Source organism: Hyla sarda, chromosome 2 (genome assembly GCF_029499605.1).
Source record: "Hyla sarda isolate aHylSar1 chromosome 2, aHylSar1.hap1, whole genome shotgun sequence".
Lineage (NCBI taxonomy): Eukaryota > Metazoa > Chordata > Amphibia > Anura > Hylidae > Hyla > Hyla sarda.
In genome coordinates this window covers 115,980,659-115,998,043 of record NC_079190.1, presented here as the reverse complement: position 1 = coordinate 115,998,043, position 17,385 = coordinate 115,980,659, and the positions used below count along the sequence as shown (strand labels likewise).

At 43.1% G+C, this 17,385-nt stretch overlaps 1 protein-coding gene across 1 annotated transcript; it reads right to left on the bottom strand.

The window, feature by feature from the left end:
* Positions 1 to 415: 415 nt before the first annotated feature.
* On the bottom strand, positions 416 to 17,254 carry LOC130357708 (aquaporin-2-like). The gene is made up of 4 exons (XM_056560436.1): positions 16,858 to 17,254; positions 16,319 to 16,483; positions 7,358 to 7,438; positions 416 to 1,602 (listed from the first exon to the last, which is right to left on the bottom strand). Exons 1-4 carry the CDS (start codon positions 17,230 to 17,232, stop codon positions 1,381 to 1,383), a joined length of 843 nt encoding a protein of 280 aa, XP_056416411.1. The 5' UTR covers positions 17,233 to 17,254; the 3' UTR covers positions 416 to 1,380.
* Between the last annotated feature and the right edge of the window lie 131 nt (positions 17,255 to 17,385).

Below are 17,385 nucleotides of genomic sequence, written 5' to 3'. Positions count from 1 at the left end.
TCTTATCCTCTATCCAAAGGATAGGGGATAAAATTTCTCATCATGGGGGGTCTGACCGCTGGGACCCCCCTGCAATCTTTGGCGCGGCACCCCAGTCATCTGGTGCACGGAGCAAACTCTGCTCTGTGCTGGATGACTGGCGACCACAGTCACCACACCCCCTCCCATAGACATGAATGGAAGGGGCATTGTGTGATGTCACAAATACAGAAGCTCCAATCTTCCGTGTTCAGAACCCTGAGGTGCTGGCACGGAGATTGCTAGGGGTCCCAGCAGTCGGACCCCTCGCGATCAGACATTTTATCTCCTATTCTTTGTATAGGGGATAATATGTCCATTACCCCTTTAACATTACTTCTTAATTACTCGCTGTTTCTAGGATGAAAATAAACAAAAGACCATGAAATGATGGAAACATTATGGTTATTTATTGCCAAAGTCCCGGAATGTCACCCAATAATAATATAACATTGAAAATCTAAGCAGTTATTCAAAATTTTGCTTAAATTCCTATTGTGCCAAAATTATACTTGCCTAGCCCCAAAATTATACTTGCCTAGCCCCAAAATTATACTTGCCTAGCCCCAATTCTTTTAATGGTCCCCCACAGCTCTGGTTTGGTCTTTCGTCTGCTTCTGAGACAAGCACTTGGTGCAGGACCTGTCCACCTGTCCACGGGTCAGTGATTGACATGATAGGCTGAGCAGGCAAGTTCTGCACTGAATGCTTATCTCGAATGCAGCAAGATGACAATAGACCAGGGGAGCAGAAAGAACAGAACTGGAGCTGTGGGGACTGAGGCTGGGTACATCGTTTTTTTCTATTTCTTTTCCAATCTCCAGCATGATACATTTTTTTTTACAAGATGGTAGATAATCCCTTGAAATAATAACCAGCAGAAAACTATTAGAGATGAAACAAGTCCTTACATATAAAGCCAGAGAGAGATGCTACAATACTGTTCTAAAGATGTGTTAATAGATTGTATCTACTATACTTATATTATCTTCTCCAATAATTCAGTAGCCAATGTTGGGCTCCACTTTTCCCCAGATTGATCAGATATATTAGTAGTAACACTTCCAGCCAATCAGCACAGTCTGCAAATTGAAAGTGATTATAATTTCAAAATATTGTAACACAATTTCATAGTATTTGTTACATTGAACACAGATAAATTACTAGTAGGAATGATGTTAGTTTAGTTTTGGTGTTTACCAGATTACTTTTGTTACATGCATTCATGTTCTTCATGATAATGTACAATATGGTATCACAAACTGTTACATTTGGCCAAACACACTTGTGACCAGACAGGACACAGATTCAAATATCCCCTACTCAAGCACTTCCGTTTTTTTTTCTCTCCAACATTTTCTCTCAAACTTTTTCCGTCATGCCACTTTTTGGTATTATCTGTGGTGAGTGTAGCTCCATTGATTGTCTTCTACGCATATCCCTCTCTTCCCAGTCTTCTTGAGGCTCCAGCTCTCCCCGTAAGATTGCTATTCTTTCTGAGAAGGTCTTAGTGTTTGGAATTAATATAAAGTGATACATCAAAGATCCTATCGTGGCTCCAAACAATGGTCCAAGCCAGAAGACCTGAGAAAAGTACAAGTGATAGGTAAACATTATGATTATTCATTGTCTTAATTTGAGCACTAATAAAAATATATTGCTTGTCCATGTGTTGTTACAAATCATAAAGCCCCATTTAGGAAGGAGTCTAAAAGTTTGCAAACAGCAGTGAAAGGATTGTAATAGATCAGAACTTTTGCACAAATTGGAACCCATGCTGTAGAGCATCTCCACCATATTTAGATCAACAAATGCTTTTTCCTCTTGTAAATGTTTTTTACCATTGTAAACCCAACATGTTTTGTCAGGTTGTGCACCAGAATTTAGCACATCACGCCAGAATTGAATGTCTTTAATAAAAAATCTAAAACCTGACCAACTCTCCATTTTACTGAAAAAAAGGGGTGTGTGGTTATGGGGAAAAGGGATATGGTCACATGTCCCCGGACATGTCCCGGACATTATTGAAAAATCCCAACATGTTTACTAGGTTTTCCACCACAGAAAATGTGGTGGATTTGAGCTCTGGAAAACCCACAGCTTGTATGTGTAAAAAAAAAAAAAAAAAAAGCAAAATATAGGGAAAAGTGCAAAGTGTAGGGAAACATTAGTAATTAAATATCTGTTGGGGTAAAAACAAACCCACAAAGAAAACTGCACTCCACTCTTAGTAATGACTCTAGGCTGGTCTCACATATAGTACAAAATTTTGGTTAGAATTTAATTAGCATTTTTAACTAAAGCTAGGAGTGGAACCAATATAAAAAAATAAATAAAAAAATAAATAAATATATATATATATATATATATATATATATATATATGTATATAATATGTATGTATATATATATATATATATATATATATATATATATGTGTATATATATATATGTGTGTGTGTGTGTGTGTGTGTATATATATATATATATATATATATATATATATATATATATATATATATATATATACATATTTGCTGCACTCATACAGAAGGGAAGAACAAGGACCCCCATTCTGGTAATTATTAGATGTCCAAATGGTGAGTTCTCCAGAAATCAAATATTTATCACTAGAGGTGAGAAAAACCTTTCAGTTTGGTTCTGTTAGTTTGCTGAAAAACCTTCTGGTTCTGACTGAGCTAGTTCTGAGCTTTTTTTTTAAAGCACATTTAAATTCCAGATTATGACAAAATGTATGGTTATGGGTAACAGATAATAAATACCTTGTGGTTACTAATAGGTTGAATAAAAACACACTGTACAAGCAGATTTTTTTATGCTTTTTAATGCTTAAAATAATTTTTGAGCCCTTTAAGGCGATGCCTGCTGGTATTTATATAAACACAGGTATCGGAAGAAGCAATAGCTTTTTTTTTTTTTTTACAGGTTTTGTGCTTGGGAAGTGAAGAAACAATGACATTTTACAAGCTGGGAAAAATATTTCCCATTTGGGGCGTAGAAACAGGTTGCACAAAAGTGACACAAAATCCTCTGTGCATCACGTTTTCACAATTAGTGTGTAACAAACAAAAAAAATAAAAATCTGACACACAATGAAACCAGGTTATTTGCACAGAAAAGATGAAGAATGATTTCTGCTGCTTTATTGCACTTAACCCCTTAAGGACCCAGCATTTTTACGTTTTTGCGTGTTAATTTTTTCCTCATCACCTTCTAAAAATCATAACGCTTTAAATTTTGCACTTATTTTTTGCACCACCAATTCTACTTTGCAGTGACATTAGTCATTTTACAAAAAAATCCATGGTGAAACGGAAAAAAAATTATGCGCCAAATTGAAGAAGAAAAATAATTTTGTAACTTTTGGGGGCTTCCGTTTCTACGCAGTGTATTTTTCGGTAAAAATGACACCTTATCTTTATTCTGTAGGGCTATACAGTTAAAATTATACCCTACTTATAGGTTTGATTTTGTCGTATTTCTGAAAAAAATCATAACTACATGCAGGAAAATTTATACTTATAAAATTTTCTGACCCCCTATACCTTTTTTATTTTTACGCGTACGGGGCGGTATGAGGGCTAATTTTTTGCGCCGTGTTCTGAAGTTTTTATTGGTACCATTTTTGCATTGATCAGACTTTTTGATCGTTTTTATTCATTTTTTAATGATAAAAAAAGTGACCAAAAATATGCTATTTTGGATTTCGATCGTGCGGTTTCATTAATGATATATTTTTATATTTCGGACATTTACGCACGCGGCGATACCACATATGTTTATTTTTATTTTAATTTACAGGTTTTTTTATGGGAAAAGGGGGGTGATTCAAACTTTTATTAGGGAAGGGGTTAAATGACCATTATTAACTTTTTTTTCACTTTTTTTTTGCAATGTTATAGCTCCCATAGGGGGCTATAACACTGCACACACTGATCTTTTACCCTGATCCCTGAAAAGCCATAGCTTTGCATGGATCCGCATTCTAGGGGCTCGATTGCTCAAGCCTATAGCTCAGACTTGGAGCAGTCAAATGCCGAGCGGACGTGACGGAGACAGGTGAGGGGACCTCCGCTCGCGTCCTAGCTGATCAGGACATTGCAATTTTATCGCGTTAGTCCCGATCAGCCCGACAGCTGCCGGGAAGCTTTTACTTTCGTTTTGGGCGTCTGAAGGGTTAATAGCATGCGGCACAATGATCTGTGCCGCGCGCTATTAGCTCAGGGTCCCGGCTATCATTAGCAGCCGGGCCTGACCTGGTGTGATGCCGTTTTAAACACCGGGACCGGGCGCAGGGCATGCAGGTACGCCCTGCATCCTTAAGAGGTTAAAGGGAATATTCTGGGCAAAAAAAATCTTATCCTCTATCCAAAGGATAGGGATAAGATGTCTGATAGCGGGGGGCCCACTGCTGGGACCCCCACAATCTCCCTGCAGCACCCGCATTCTATGCAGGGCTGCATCTCCAGTTTTGGAAACCTCCGGGTTTCCAGGACTGGGGTTGTGACGTCACACCACGCCCCCTCCATTCACGTCTATGGGAGGGGGCATGACGGCCATCAAGCCCCCTCCAATAGACATGAATGGGGGGGCATGACCCGGAGTTTTCCTAAACTGGAGACGCAGCCCCGCATAGAATGTGGGTGCTGCAGGGAGATTGCGGGGCCCTCCACAATCAGACATCTTCTCCCCTATCCTTTGGATAGGGGATAAGATGTTTTTGCCTGGAATGCCCCTTTAATATATATGTGTGGCCCTATCTGTGGTGTTGACTGCTTAGTGGTTCTAATGTCAGAAATGTTGGCTTAAGAGAAGCTATAACATCTAAATAGACAGTAGAATATGCTGTAATCTTTTTAAGGAGGTTACTATACTTTCTGACAAAAAGAACCATGTTTTGTTAAAAAGTTTGAACATATGGAATGTTTATCTCTAACCTATTTATCTCCCTCTACCCTGATAAAGATGTCTACATATGGGCGTCTCTGGTTTGGATAATAATAACTCAAGGTTTGTCTCAAAGCTCTTGAAAGAATTGGGCATCAACTCACAGTGTAAAAACCAATAGGTGGCACTAAAGAAACCATTTTTAGTTTTTTCTTTTGAGGTTAAAGGGGAACTCTGGTGAGAAAAAATTTGTTCAAATCAACTGATGCCAGTAAGTTAAAAAGATTTGTAAATCCCTTCTATTTAAAAATCTAAACCCTTCTAGTACTTATAAGATGCTGTATGCTACAGATATACTACAGAGAAATTTGTGAAGTCCTTTCCAGTCTGTCAACAGTGCTCTCTGCTGGCACCTCTGTCCATGTCAGGAACTGTCCAGAGTAGGAGAGATTTTCTATTGAGATATGCTTCTAATCTGGACAGTTCCTGGCATGGACAGAGGTGTCAGCAGAGAGCACTGTTGTCAGACTGGAAAGAACTTAATACTTTTTTCTGTAGTATACAGCAGCTGATAAGTACTGGAAGGATTAATATTTTTACATAGAAGTCATTTACATCTGTTTAACTTTCTGGCATCAGTTGATTTGAAAAAAAAAAAAAATAATAATAGTTTTCCACTTGTTTCCCCCGGAGTTTCCCTTTAACTTCACACATTGGTAAAAAAAATGAAAAAAGTGAAATTTTTTGCTGAACATATGCATGTAAAATAAAACATGTCACTGCATTTTAAAATATGCTAATTTTGTAGGTAACAAGTAATGCTAACAACTCTGAGCATTGTTTTCTCATAGTTTTTTTTTACTCATTATATTGAGTATTTTTGTGTTTCTTGCTTATATATGCATTCCTTTCCTTTAATGTACAGTGTCTCTTCAGATAATTCCCTTTCATTAAAGGATAATTTCAGCTAAAATAAATGTATCCTATATCCCACTGCTGATGCATGCTCTCCATTCATTTCTATGGGAGAACCAAAAAGACCCGAGTACAGCACTTGCACATCATCGGCACTGCCATAGAAATGAACAGAGAGCATGCCATCTACCAGTAGACAACACGCACTTCTCACAGAGAAAGCCGGGGTCATAGAAAGCCGGGATCAGTTATTTATCTCCTATCCTGTGGACAGAGAATAAGTAATTTTCGCTAGAGTTCTCCTTTATCTATGTAAAGTTCAGGATGATATTAGTTAGCTATTTATAGGTGAACAATAATAACTTAGGCAGGGAATGTAAAACTTTAGTTAGCTGTACAAAGTACAATGTAACACAACAATTTAAATGGGCACTGTCAGATACAAAAACTTTTGATATGTTGTAAAGCTTGCCAAACCAATAGGTTTTGTAATTGCTTTCATTAGAAAATTTTCTGAATTTCATACTGAAAAAGCCAGTCAAACAACTGCCCCCCTGCCTGCTTGGACACATACTAGTCCTGCTGTGTCCATGCGTCATCACCTATGTCATGGACACACTTCCTTGATTGACAGCTGTGAGTGCAGGGCTCACAGCTGGAGGAAAAATCCTCCCACTGTCAGCTTGTGTTTCGCTACTGTCAGTGAGGACAAGCTGGGAATTGTAGTTTTGCTAATGCTAGGGGAGATGTGAGCAGACAGCATACTGAGGGAGGGGGCGGAGACATGCACAGTGAGGCCACACCTCCTCCCTTTGAGAGGAAATCAGAATAGTGAGCTAAATTAAAAATGTGATAAAAAAATAGATAAAGGTGCTAGACACATAAAAATTTGATGTACATGGTCAGGATTAGGTTCTGAGTGATATATTTAAAAAAAAGTTTTTTTGTTGGATCTGACGGGTACGCTTTAAGAAAAGAAAACCCTTAGTAGTAAGAAGTAGCATTACTGGAAAGGTTATGTGGTGTATTCCTCTCCAGTATAGTTCTAGGACAGTTACATGAGTTGAAATGACAGTGTAGAAGACATTAGCAATGCACTCAGCCTTTGCTGTAAGCTTTTTGTCCAATGTTTTTCACAAAACAAGCAACCAGACAGAGTGTTTTCTATGTGCATCAAGACTTGATAAACATAAAATATAACCCACTATTAACCTACATACAAAAGACAATTCCCATGAAAATGCAAGTATGGTTCTTTAAATAGACATAGCAAAACATCACTGGTAAAAACAAAGCATTAATCCAGGAGATAATTACTTTGGCTAACAGTCTTTACACAATCATTTAACAATGTAATGTGTGTAATTATACAGTTACATAAGGATAAGATAAAAATAAGAACCTAACAATTAATTTGGATAAACCCACGACCCAGCCCATCTCATATGTACATTGTAATGGCATGTAATCCATAAAACATGTGTCACAGAATGAAAAGGCCAAAAGGGCAAACTTACCCAATGGGCATTGAAAATCCCAGTCATTACTGCTGGTGCAAATGATCTTGCAGGGTTCATGGAGCAACCTGTGTAATAGATCTAAAACAATAATATTGGTTGTTAATGACAAATACCAAAGTACAGGTGACGTTAGGTTTAAAGGTGCATACAAAGATCTATAGTTTCACAAAAAAAAATTTTTGCTTCTGTTTTTTCTGTGTTTTATGTCCATTTTCCATTTTGAGTGATGACAAAGGCCTTTTTTTTTGCATATAAATGTTTTCTTAATCTTGCTTAAACATACCTGTGAACTGTGACCACCCGACGAGGTCCTGAAGCAGCACTGCAAGAATACAGCTTTAAATTGGCACCAATGAGGAGCTAGACCTTGGGTGAATAAATTCCCAATTCTGAAGTTAAAGTTTTGGAGTGTGGCTTCTGCTTTGGAGTGTGACTTGATGTTCTTAAGGTTGATGAGCCTCATCTTAGGAAGTTCCAGCACAGAACCATTAGTGCTTAACCCCTTAACGACAATGGACGTAAATGGATGTCATGATGCTGTGGTACTTAACGCACCATGACGTACATTTACGCGTCACTATGACCGCGAGCACCGAACCAGTGCTCGCGTCATTCGTGGCAGGTCCCGGCTGCTATCAGCAGCCAAGGACTCGCCGGTAATGGTGGACATCTGCGATCGCACGGATGTCCGCCATTAACCCCTCAGATGCCGTTAAGTTACTATTTAGATTGTACACTGTATAAACTGACTAAGGTATTTTCTTACACCTCAGATAAATGCTGGAGAGGCTGTGAACAAGTGGGAACCTTACTCCACACTGTTACGCCGAGCGCTCCGGGTTCCCGCTCCTCCCCGGAGCGCTCGCTTCACCTCCTCCGCTGCAGCGCCCCGGTCACGTCCTCTGACCCGGGGCGCTGCGATCCTGCTGCTAGCCGGGATGCGATTCGCGATGCGGGTAGCGCCCGCTCGCGATGCGCACCCCGGCTCTCCTACCTGACTCGCTCCCCGTCTGTTCTGTCCCGGCGCGCGCGGCCCCGCTCCCTAGGGCGCGCGCGCGCCGGGTCTCTGCGATTTAAAGGGCCACTGCGCCGCTGATTGGCGCAGTGGTTCCAATTAGAGTTATCACCTGTGCACTCCCTATATTACCTCACTTCCCTTGCACTCCCTTGCCGGATCTTGTTGCCTTAGTGCCAGTGAAAGCGTTCCTTGTGTGTCCCTTGCCAGTGTTTCCAGACCTTCTGCCGTTGCCCCTGACTACGATCCTTGCTGCCTGCCCCGACCTTCTGCTACGTCCGACCTTGCTTCTGCCTACTCCCTTGTACCGCGCCTATCTTCAGCAGCCAGAGAGGTGAGCCGTTGCTAGTGGATACGACCTGGTCACTACCGCCGCAGCAAGACCATCCCGCTTTGCGGCGGGCTCTGGTGAAAACCAGTAGTGGCTTAGAACCGGTCCACTAGCACGGTCCACGCCAATCCCTCTCTGGCACAGAGGGTCCACTACCTGCCAGCCGGCATCGTGACAGTAGATCCGGCCATGGATCCCGCTGAAGTTCCTCTGCCAGTTGTCGCTGACCTCACCACGGTGGTCGCCCAGCAGTCACAACAGATTGCGCAACAAGGCCAACAGCTGTCTCAACTGACCGTTATGCTACAACAGTTGCTACCACAGCTTCAGCAGTCATCTCCTCCGCCAGCTCCTGCACCTCCTCCGCAGCGAGTGGCCGCTCCTGGGATACGCTTATCCTTGCCGGATAAGTTTGATGGGGACTCTAAGTTTTGCCGTGGCTTCCTTTCCCAATGTTCCCTGCATCTGGAGATGATGTCGGACCTGTTTCCCACTGAAAGGTCTAAGGTGGCTTTCGTAGTCAGTCTTCTGTCCGGAAAAGCCCTGTCATGGGCCACACCGCTCTGGGACCGCAATGACCCCGTCACTGCCTCAGTACACTCCTTCTTCTCGGAAATCCGAAGTGTCTTTGAGGAACCTGCCCGAGCCTCTTCTGCTGAGACTGCCCTGTTGAACCTGGTCCAGGGTAATTCTTCCGTTGGCGAGTATGCCGTACAATTCCGTACACTTGCTTCAGAATTGTCCTGGAATAATGAGGCCCTCTGCGCGACCTTCAAAAAAGGCCTATCCAGCAACATTAAAGATGTTCTGGCCGCACGAGAAATTCCTGCTAATCTACATGAACTTATTCACCTAGCCACTCGCATTGACATGCGTTTTTCTGAAAGGCGTCAGGAACTCCGCCAAGATATGGACTCTGTTCGCACGAGGCGTTTCGTCTCCTCGGCTCCTCTCTCCTCTGGTCCCCTGCAATCTGTTCCTGTGCCTCCCGCCGTGGAGGCTATGCAGGTCGACCGGTCTCGCCTGACACCTCAAGAGAGGACACGACGCCGTATGGAGAACCTCTGCCTGTACTGTGCTAGTACCGAACACTTCCTGAGGGATTGTCCTATCCGTCCTCCCCGCCTGGAAAGACGTACGCTGACTCCGCACAAAGGTGAGACAGTCCTTGATGTCTACTCTGCTTCTCCACGTCTTACTGTGCCTGTGCGGATGTCTGCTTCTGCCTTCTCCTTCTCTACAGTGGCCTTCTTGGACTCTGGTTCTGCAGGAAATTTTATTTTGGCCTCTCTCGTCAACAGGTTCAACATCCCAGTGACCAGTCTCGCCAGACCCCTCTACATCAATTGTGTAAATAATGAAAGATTGGACTGTACCATACGTTTCCGCACGGAGCCCCTTCTTATGAGCATCGGATCTCATCATGAGAGGATTGAACTTTTGGTCCTCCCCAATTGCACCTCGGAGATTCTCCTTGGACTTCCCTGGCTTCAACTTCATTCCCCAACCCTGGATTGGTCCACTGGGGAGATCAAGAGTTGGGGGTCCTCTTGTTCCAAGAACTGTCTAAAACCGGTTCCCAGTAACCCTTGCCGTAACTCTGTGGTTCCTCCAGTAACCGGTCTCCCCAAGGCCTATATGGACTTCGCGGATGTTTTCTGCAAAAAACAAGCTGAGACTCTACCTCCTCACAGGCCTTATGATTGCCCTATCGACCTCCTCCCGGGTACTACTCCACCCCGGGGCAGAATTTATCCTCTCTCTGCCCCAGAGACTCTTGCCATGTCCGAATACGTCCAGGAGAATCTAAAAAGGGGCTTTATCCGTAAATCCTCCTCTCCTGCCGGAGCCGGATTTTTCTTTGTCTCCAAAAAAGATGGCTCCCTACGTCCTTGCATTGACTACCGCGGTCTTAATAAAATCACGGTTAAGAACCGCTACCCCTTACCCCTCATCTCTGAACTCTTTGATCGCCTCCAAGGTGCCCACATCTTCACTAAATTGGACTTAAGAGGCGCCTATAACCTCATCCGCATCAGAGAGGGGGACGAGTGGAAAACGGCATTTAACACCAGAGATGGACACTTTGAGTATCTGGTCATGCCCTTTGGACTGTGCAATGCCCCTGCCGTCTTCCAAGACTTTGTCAATGAAATTTTTCGTGATCTATTATACTCCTGTGTTGTGGTATATCTGGACGATATCCTAATTTTTTCTGCCAATCTAGAGGAACACCGCCGGCATGTCCGTATGGTTCTTCAGAGACTTCGTGACAACCAACTCTATGCCAAAATTGAGAAATGTCTGTTTGAATGCCAATCTCTTCCTTTTCTAGGATATTTGGTCTCTGGCCAGGGACTACAGATGGATCCAGACAAACTCTCTGCCGTCTTAAATTGGCCACGCCCCTCCGGACTCCGTGCTATCCAACGCTTTTTGGGGTTCGCCAATTATTACAGGCAATTTATTCCACATTTTTCTACCATTGTGGCTCCTATCGTGGCTTTAACCAAGAAAAATGCTGATCCCAAGTCCTGGCCTCCTCAAGCAGAAGACTCCTTTAAACAACTCAAGTCTGCCTTTTCTTCGGCTCCCGTGCTCTCCAGACCTGACCCTTCCAAACCCTTCCTATTGGAGGTTGATGCCTCCTCAGTAGGAGCTGGAGCGGTTCTTCTACAAAAAAATCCTTCCGGGCATGCTGTCACTTGTGGTTTTTTCTCTAGGACCTTCTCTCCAGCGGAGAGGAACTACTCCATCGGGGATCGAGAACTTCTAGCCATTAAATTAGCACTTGAGGAATGGAGGCATCTGCTGGAGGGATCAAGATTTCCTGTTATTATCTACACCGACCACAAGAACCTCTCCTACCTCCAGTCGGCCCAACGGCTGAATCCTCGCCAGGCCCGGTGGTCTCTGTTCTTTGCCCGATTTAATTTTGAGATTCACTTTCGTCCTGCCGATAAGAACATTAGAGCCGATGCTCTCTCTCGTTCCTCGGATGCCTCAGAAGTTGATCTCCCTCCGCAACACATCATTCCACCTGACTGCCTGATCTCCACTTCTCCTGCCTCCATCAGACAGACTCCTCCAGGAAAGACCTTTGTTTCTCCACGCCAACGCCTCGGAATTCTCAAATGGGGTCACTCCTCCCATCTCGCAGGTCATGCGGGCATCAAGAAATCTGTGCAACTCATCTCCCGCTTCTATTGGTGGCCAACTCTGGAGACGGATGTTGGGGACTTTGTGCGAGCCTGCACTATCTGTGCCCGGGATAAGACTCCTCGCCAGAAGCCCGCTGGTTTTCTTCATCCTCTGCCTGTCCCCGAACAGCCTTGGTCTCTGATTGGTATGGATTTTATTACTGATTTACCCCCTTCCCGTGGCAACACCGTTATTTGGGTGGTCGTTGATCGATTCTCCAAAATGGCACATTTCATTCCTCTTCCTGGTCTTCCTTCTGCGCCTCAGTTGGCTAAACAATTTTTTGTACACATTTTTCGTCTTCACGGGTTGCCTACGCAGATTGTCTCGGATAGAGGGGTCCAATTCGTGTCTAAATTCTGGAGAGCTCTCTGTAAACAACTCAAGATTAAATTAAATTTTTCCTCTGCATATCATCCCCAGTCCAATGGACAAGTAGAAAGAATTAACCAGATCCTGGGTGATTATTTGCGACATTTTGTTTCCTCCCGCCAGGATGACTGGGCAGATCTCCTTCCATGGGCCGAATTCTCGTATAACTTCAGGGTCTCTGAATCTTCCTCCAAATCCCCATTTTTCGTGGTGTACGGCCGTCACCCTCTTCCCCCCCTCCCTACCCCCTTGCCCTCTGGTCTGCCCGCTGTGGATGAAATTTCTCGTGACCTTTCCATTATATGGAGAGAGACCCAAAATTCTCTCTTACAGGCTTCTTCACGCATGAAGAGGTTCGCGGATAAGAAAAGAAGAGCTCCCCCCGTTTTTTCCCCTGGAGACAAGGTATGGCTCTCCGCTAAATATGTCCGCTTCCGTGTCCCTAGCTACAAGTTGGGACCACGCTATCTTGGTCCTTTCAAAATTCTGTGTCAAATTAATCCTGTCTCTTATAAACTTCTTCTTCCTCCTTCTCTTCGTATCCCTAATGCCTTTCACGTCTCTCTTCTCAAACCACTCATCCTCAACCGTTTTTCTCCCAAATCTGTTCCTCCCACTCCTGTTTCCGGCTCCTCGGACGTCTTCTCGGTCAAGGAGATTTTGGCTGCCAAAAAGGTCAGAGGAAAAAATTTTTTTTTAGTAGACTGGGAGGGTTGTGGTCCTGAAGAGAGATCCTGGGAACCTGAGGACAACATCCTTGACAAAAGTCTGCTCCTCAGGTTCTCAGGCTCCAAGAAGAGGGGGAGACCCAAGGGGGGGGGTACTGTTACGCCGAGCGCTCCGGGTTCCCGCTCCTCCCCGGAGCGCTCGCTTCACCTCCTCCGCTGCAGCGCCCCGGTCACGTCCTCTGACCCGGGGCGCTGCGATCCTGCTGCTAGCCGGGATGCGATTCGCGATGCGGGTAGCGCCCGCTCGCGATGCGCACCCCGGCTCTCCTACCTGACTCGCTCCCCGTCTGTTCTGTCCCGGCGCGCGCGGCCCCGCTCCCTAGGGCGCGCGCGCGCCGGGTCTCTGCGATTTAAAGGGCCACTGCGCCGCTGATTGGCGCAGTGGTTCCAATTAGAGTTATCACCTGTGCACTCCCTATATTACCTCACTTCCCTTGCACTCCCTTGCCGGATCTTGTTGCCTTAGTGCCAGTGAAAGCGTTCCTTGTGTGTCCCTTGCCAGTGTTTCCAGACCTTCTGCCGTTGCCCCTGACTACGATCCTTGCTGCCTGCCCCGACCTTCTGCTACGTCCGACCTTGCTTCTGCCTACTCCCTTGTACCGCGCCTATCTTCAGCAGCCAGAGAGGTGAGCCGTTGCTAGTGGATACGACCTGGTCACTACCGCCGCAGCAAGACCATCCCGCTTTGCGGCGGGCTCTGGTGAAAACCAGTAGTGGCTTAGAACCGGTCCACTAGCACGGTCCACGCCAATCCCTCTCTGGCACAGAGGGTCCACTACCTGCCAGCCGGCATCGTGACACACACTTTCTGGGAATGCCCTTTATGGCTACTCTTCTGGCCAAACATCAAGAAATGGTGTTCCACAACTTTATGCTCTAGCCTTTATGTTTCAACTGAACTATATGTGCTTATATTATTTATCTATCTATCATCTATCTATCATCTATCAATCTATCTATCTATCTATCTATCTATAAACAGGAGAATACAGCAGCACACTGCTAGCACAAAGATACAGATAAAACATGAAATGCTATATAGGTATAATGCAAAAAATGAAAAAGTTAGGTACAAATAGTTTGGCCCATCCCATCACGGTAAGGTGACCTCATTGGGACAGACCCTACACTGTGAATATGACTCTGTGCAATCAGTTAAACAGTCATTGCAAGGTCTGAGATATCCGCTCCTTATACAGCACCTAATAGAGGTGGGTGGGGTGCAGAGGCATATTCACAGTGTAGGGTCTGTCCCAATGAGGTCACCTTACTGTGGTGGGATGGTCCAAACTATTTGGCCGCCAAATTGTGAGCAAAGTACCTCACTTTTTCATTGTTTTCATTTTTTGCATTATACCTATAGCATTTCATGTTTTATCTGTATCTTTGTGCTAGCAGTGTGCTGCTGTATTCTCCTGTTTATGTATATTCAGCCTAGCAGCGTGCACCTGTATGCCAGGTCCATGCAGTAGTTTCGGTATCAGTATGTGCTGGCCAACTTATCCTTGTTTATCTATCTATCTATCTAATATAGACTTTCTTACCACCAAAGACCTTTTTCAACTGAAATCAACTGGAGATTTTTGACCAGGTTGACCCAAATGTATGTATTGACCTCTGCCTCAGTCCTGTCCTGTTTGCCCTGTTTAATTCTCTGTAGCTAGCCTACTCTAAGCCTAGGCATAATAGATAAGTAAGTTGGAAACAACCTAGAGGACAGACTCAAGCTAAGGCAAAAAGCTACAAACATACTTTTGCATTTGTAGAAGTGCACTCATTGGATGTAACTCATACAGTGAAGAATGAAAAGTGTTCAAATGTATTCTTATTTTGCTCATTTACCCATTGCCAGAGAAATGATTAGTCTATCATTTTAATGGTAGGTTTTTTTGAACAGTGAGAGGAAAAATAACTTCAACTTGTTACTTGTATAAATGACACCTGTCAACAGATGCAATCAATTAATCAAATTACAAACTCTCCAAGACCAAAGAGCTGTCCAAGGATGTCAGGGACAATACTGTAGACTTAAACAAGGATGGAATGGGCTACAAGACCATCGCCAAGAAGCATGGTGAGAAGCTTACAACAGTTGATGTTATTATTAATAAATGGAGGAAACACATAATATTTGAGAGGATCTTGTCAATAATCTTAAGGCAGCTGGGACCATAGTCACCAAGAAAACAGTTTGTAACACACTTCCCCACGAAGGACTGAAATCCTGCAGCATCCGCAAGGTCCCCCTGCTCAAGAAAGCACAGGCCTGTCTGAAGTGAAGTTTGCCAGTGAACTCTTAATCATCAAGACTTCAGATGCGCCTGCACTTGTGCTTTCTTGAGCAGGGGAACCTCCAGGATTTAAGTTCTTCTTGGAATAGTGTTTTACAATTTTTTTCTTAGTGAAAAGAGAGATTGACAGTTATTTTGTGTTTCTTCCATTTAAGAATAATTGCACCAACTATTGTAAACTTCTCCCCAAGCTGCATGGCGATGGTCTCGCATCTTATTTCAGCCTTGTGTAGGTCTACAATCTTGTCCCTGACATCCTTGAACAGCTCTTTGGGCTTGGACATGGTGGAGAGTTTGTAATCTGATGGATTGACTCTCACTGTGAACAGGTGTCTTTTATAAAGGTAACAAGCTGACATTAAGAGCACTCTTTTTGATAGAGTATTCCTAATCTCAGCCCTTTACCTTTATAAAGGAAACATAAAAGACAACATCTTGATAGGGGATGAAATACGTATTTTACTGAGTAAAGGGAAAATAATTTATTTGAAATGTGTTTTTCTGAATTTTTGTTGTTGAAGTTATTCTGTCTTTCCCTGTTCAAATGAATCTACCATTAACATTATAGAGTAATCATTTCTATATCAAAGGGCAAACAAAAAATCAGCATCAAGGATCAGGATCAAATAATTTTTTCCTTCACTGTATCTAAATTCATTGAAAAAGGACTCATGGTCCACATGGTCCTTCTCTCTCGTTTATTTTTATTTTTTGTATGTGTGTTTTTGCTACTTTTCTCACCTTTTCTTCTTTCTGTCTTCTATAACCTAGATGACGATGATTCAATAATCACTGCCTAGTTAACTTGTCACTGCCATTCAACATGGGGTTTATCAAAGCAAAAGACAAGAGCACAATAAATAAATACAGATTTATTTTTCTATTTAGATGGAATACTTAGATTAGATTAGACTACTTAGATTTATGCTTTATACGTCTCACTGAAAACAATAAAAATGCATATTTTATTATTTATAGCTATAATTACCATGTATTTTCTGTACAAACTCTGATACCTACACCAAGGAGGTGTCCAAGTGTCACTGACAGTCCAATAGACAAAGCTGGTGAACCTACGATATCTGTCCTTCGATCATCAGTAGATGCAAATATGCACAAGATTAGTTGAAGTGTTAGAAAAAGCTCTACAACAAAAGCCTTCCCTGCCTCTGTGTTGTTGAATAACTGCAAAAGAACAGAACAGATATAACCAGTTTAAAATACACTAATTCCGTTATCCACAATCCCTATATTTGTGTACATTACAGTAGCATACTTACCTTAAAGACAACGTATGCCATTGGTCTACAGTGTTCTAAACCAACCACCGAAAGGCAAAAAAAACTAACACTTTAACGGTATTTTGCGTTGGGGGGGGGGGATCCAAAATACGATGTGTATTGTGTAGAGCTAATATCTACATAACAGTGTTGACTTTCGGTATAGAGGGAGATGACTTATGAGAGCATAAAACTTTGTACATCCTAGTGTCTATATAGATTATAGAGCTTTACTCAAGTACTTACTACAAATCGAAGACATAAGATGATGTTTCTTACCCCATTTACTGATAAGTTTCCTCTGACTTCAAAGGGAGTGAGCCCTTGAATTATGGCCGCTCCAGACACAGCTCCCAGTAACTGAGCACCCACATAAAAAACTGCTCGCAGGAAGGAAATCTGAGAGCCCAACATAAATGCCAGCGTTACAGCTGGGTTTAAGTGGGCACCACTTACATGGCCAAAAGCCTGAACTAAAGTGCCTATGCCGAGGCCAAAAGCTAAGGCAACTTGAAGAACACTTGGAGGTGCTCCAGGCCAGTTTAAAGATGAACCTAAGCCAAACATAACAAATAAAAGGGTGGCAAAAAATTCCACAAAAACTGCCCTTGTAAAGGCTGCAGAGCGAAGCTCCCATAGTTTGACGATCATCATGGAAACAGTAAGGACGTGTGTATTTACCTCCTCTGATTAAAAAAAAAAACTGTGTGTTATATTTTTTTACTTATATAGTTGAATTAGAATGAAAAAAAAATGAAAGGAGGAGCCTTTTGTTTCAATAAAATAAAGTCAAGAAAAAAAAAATGA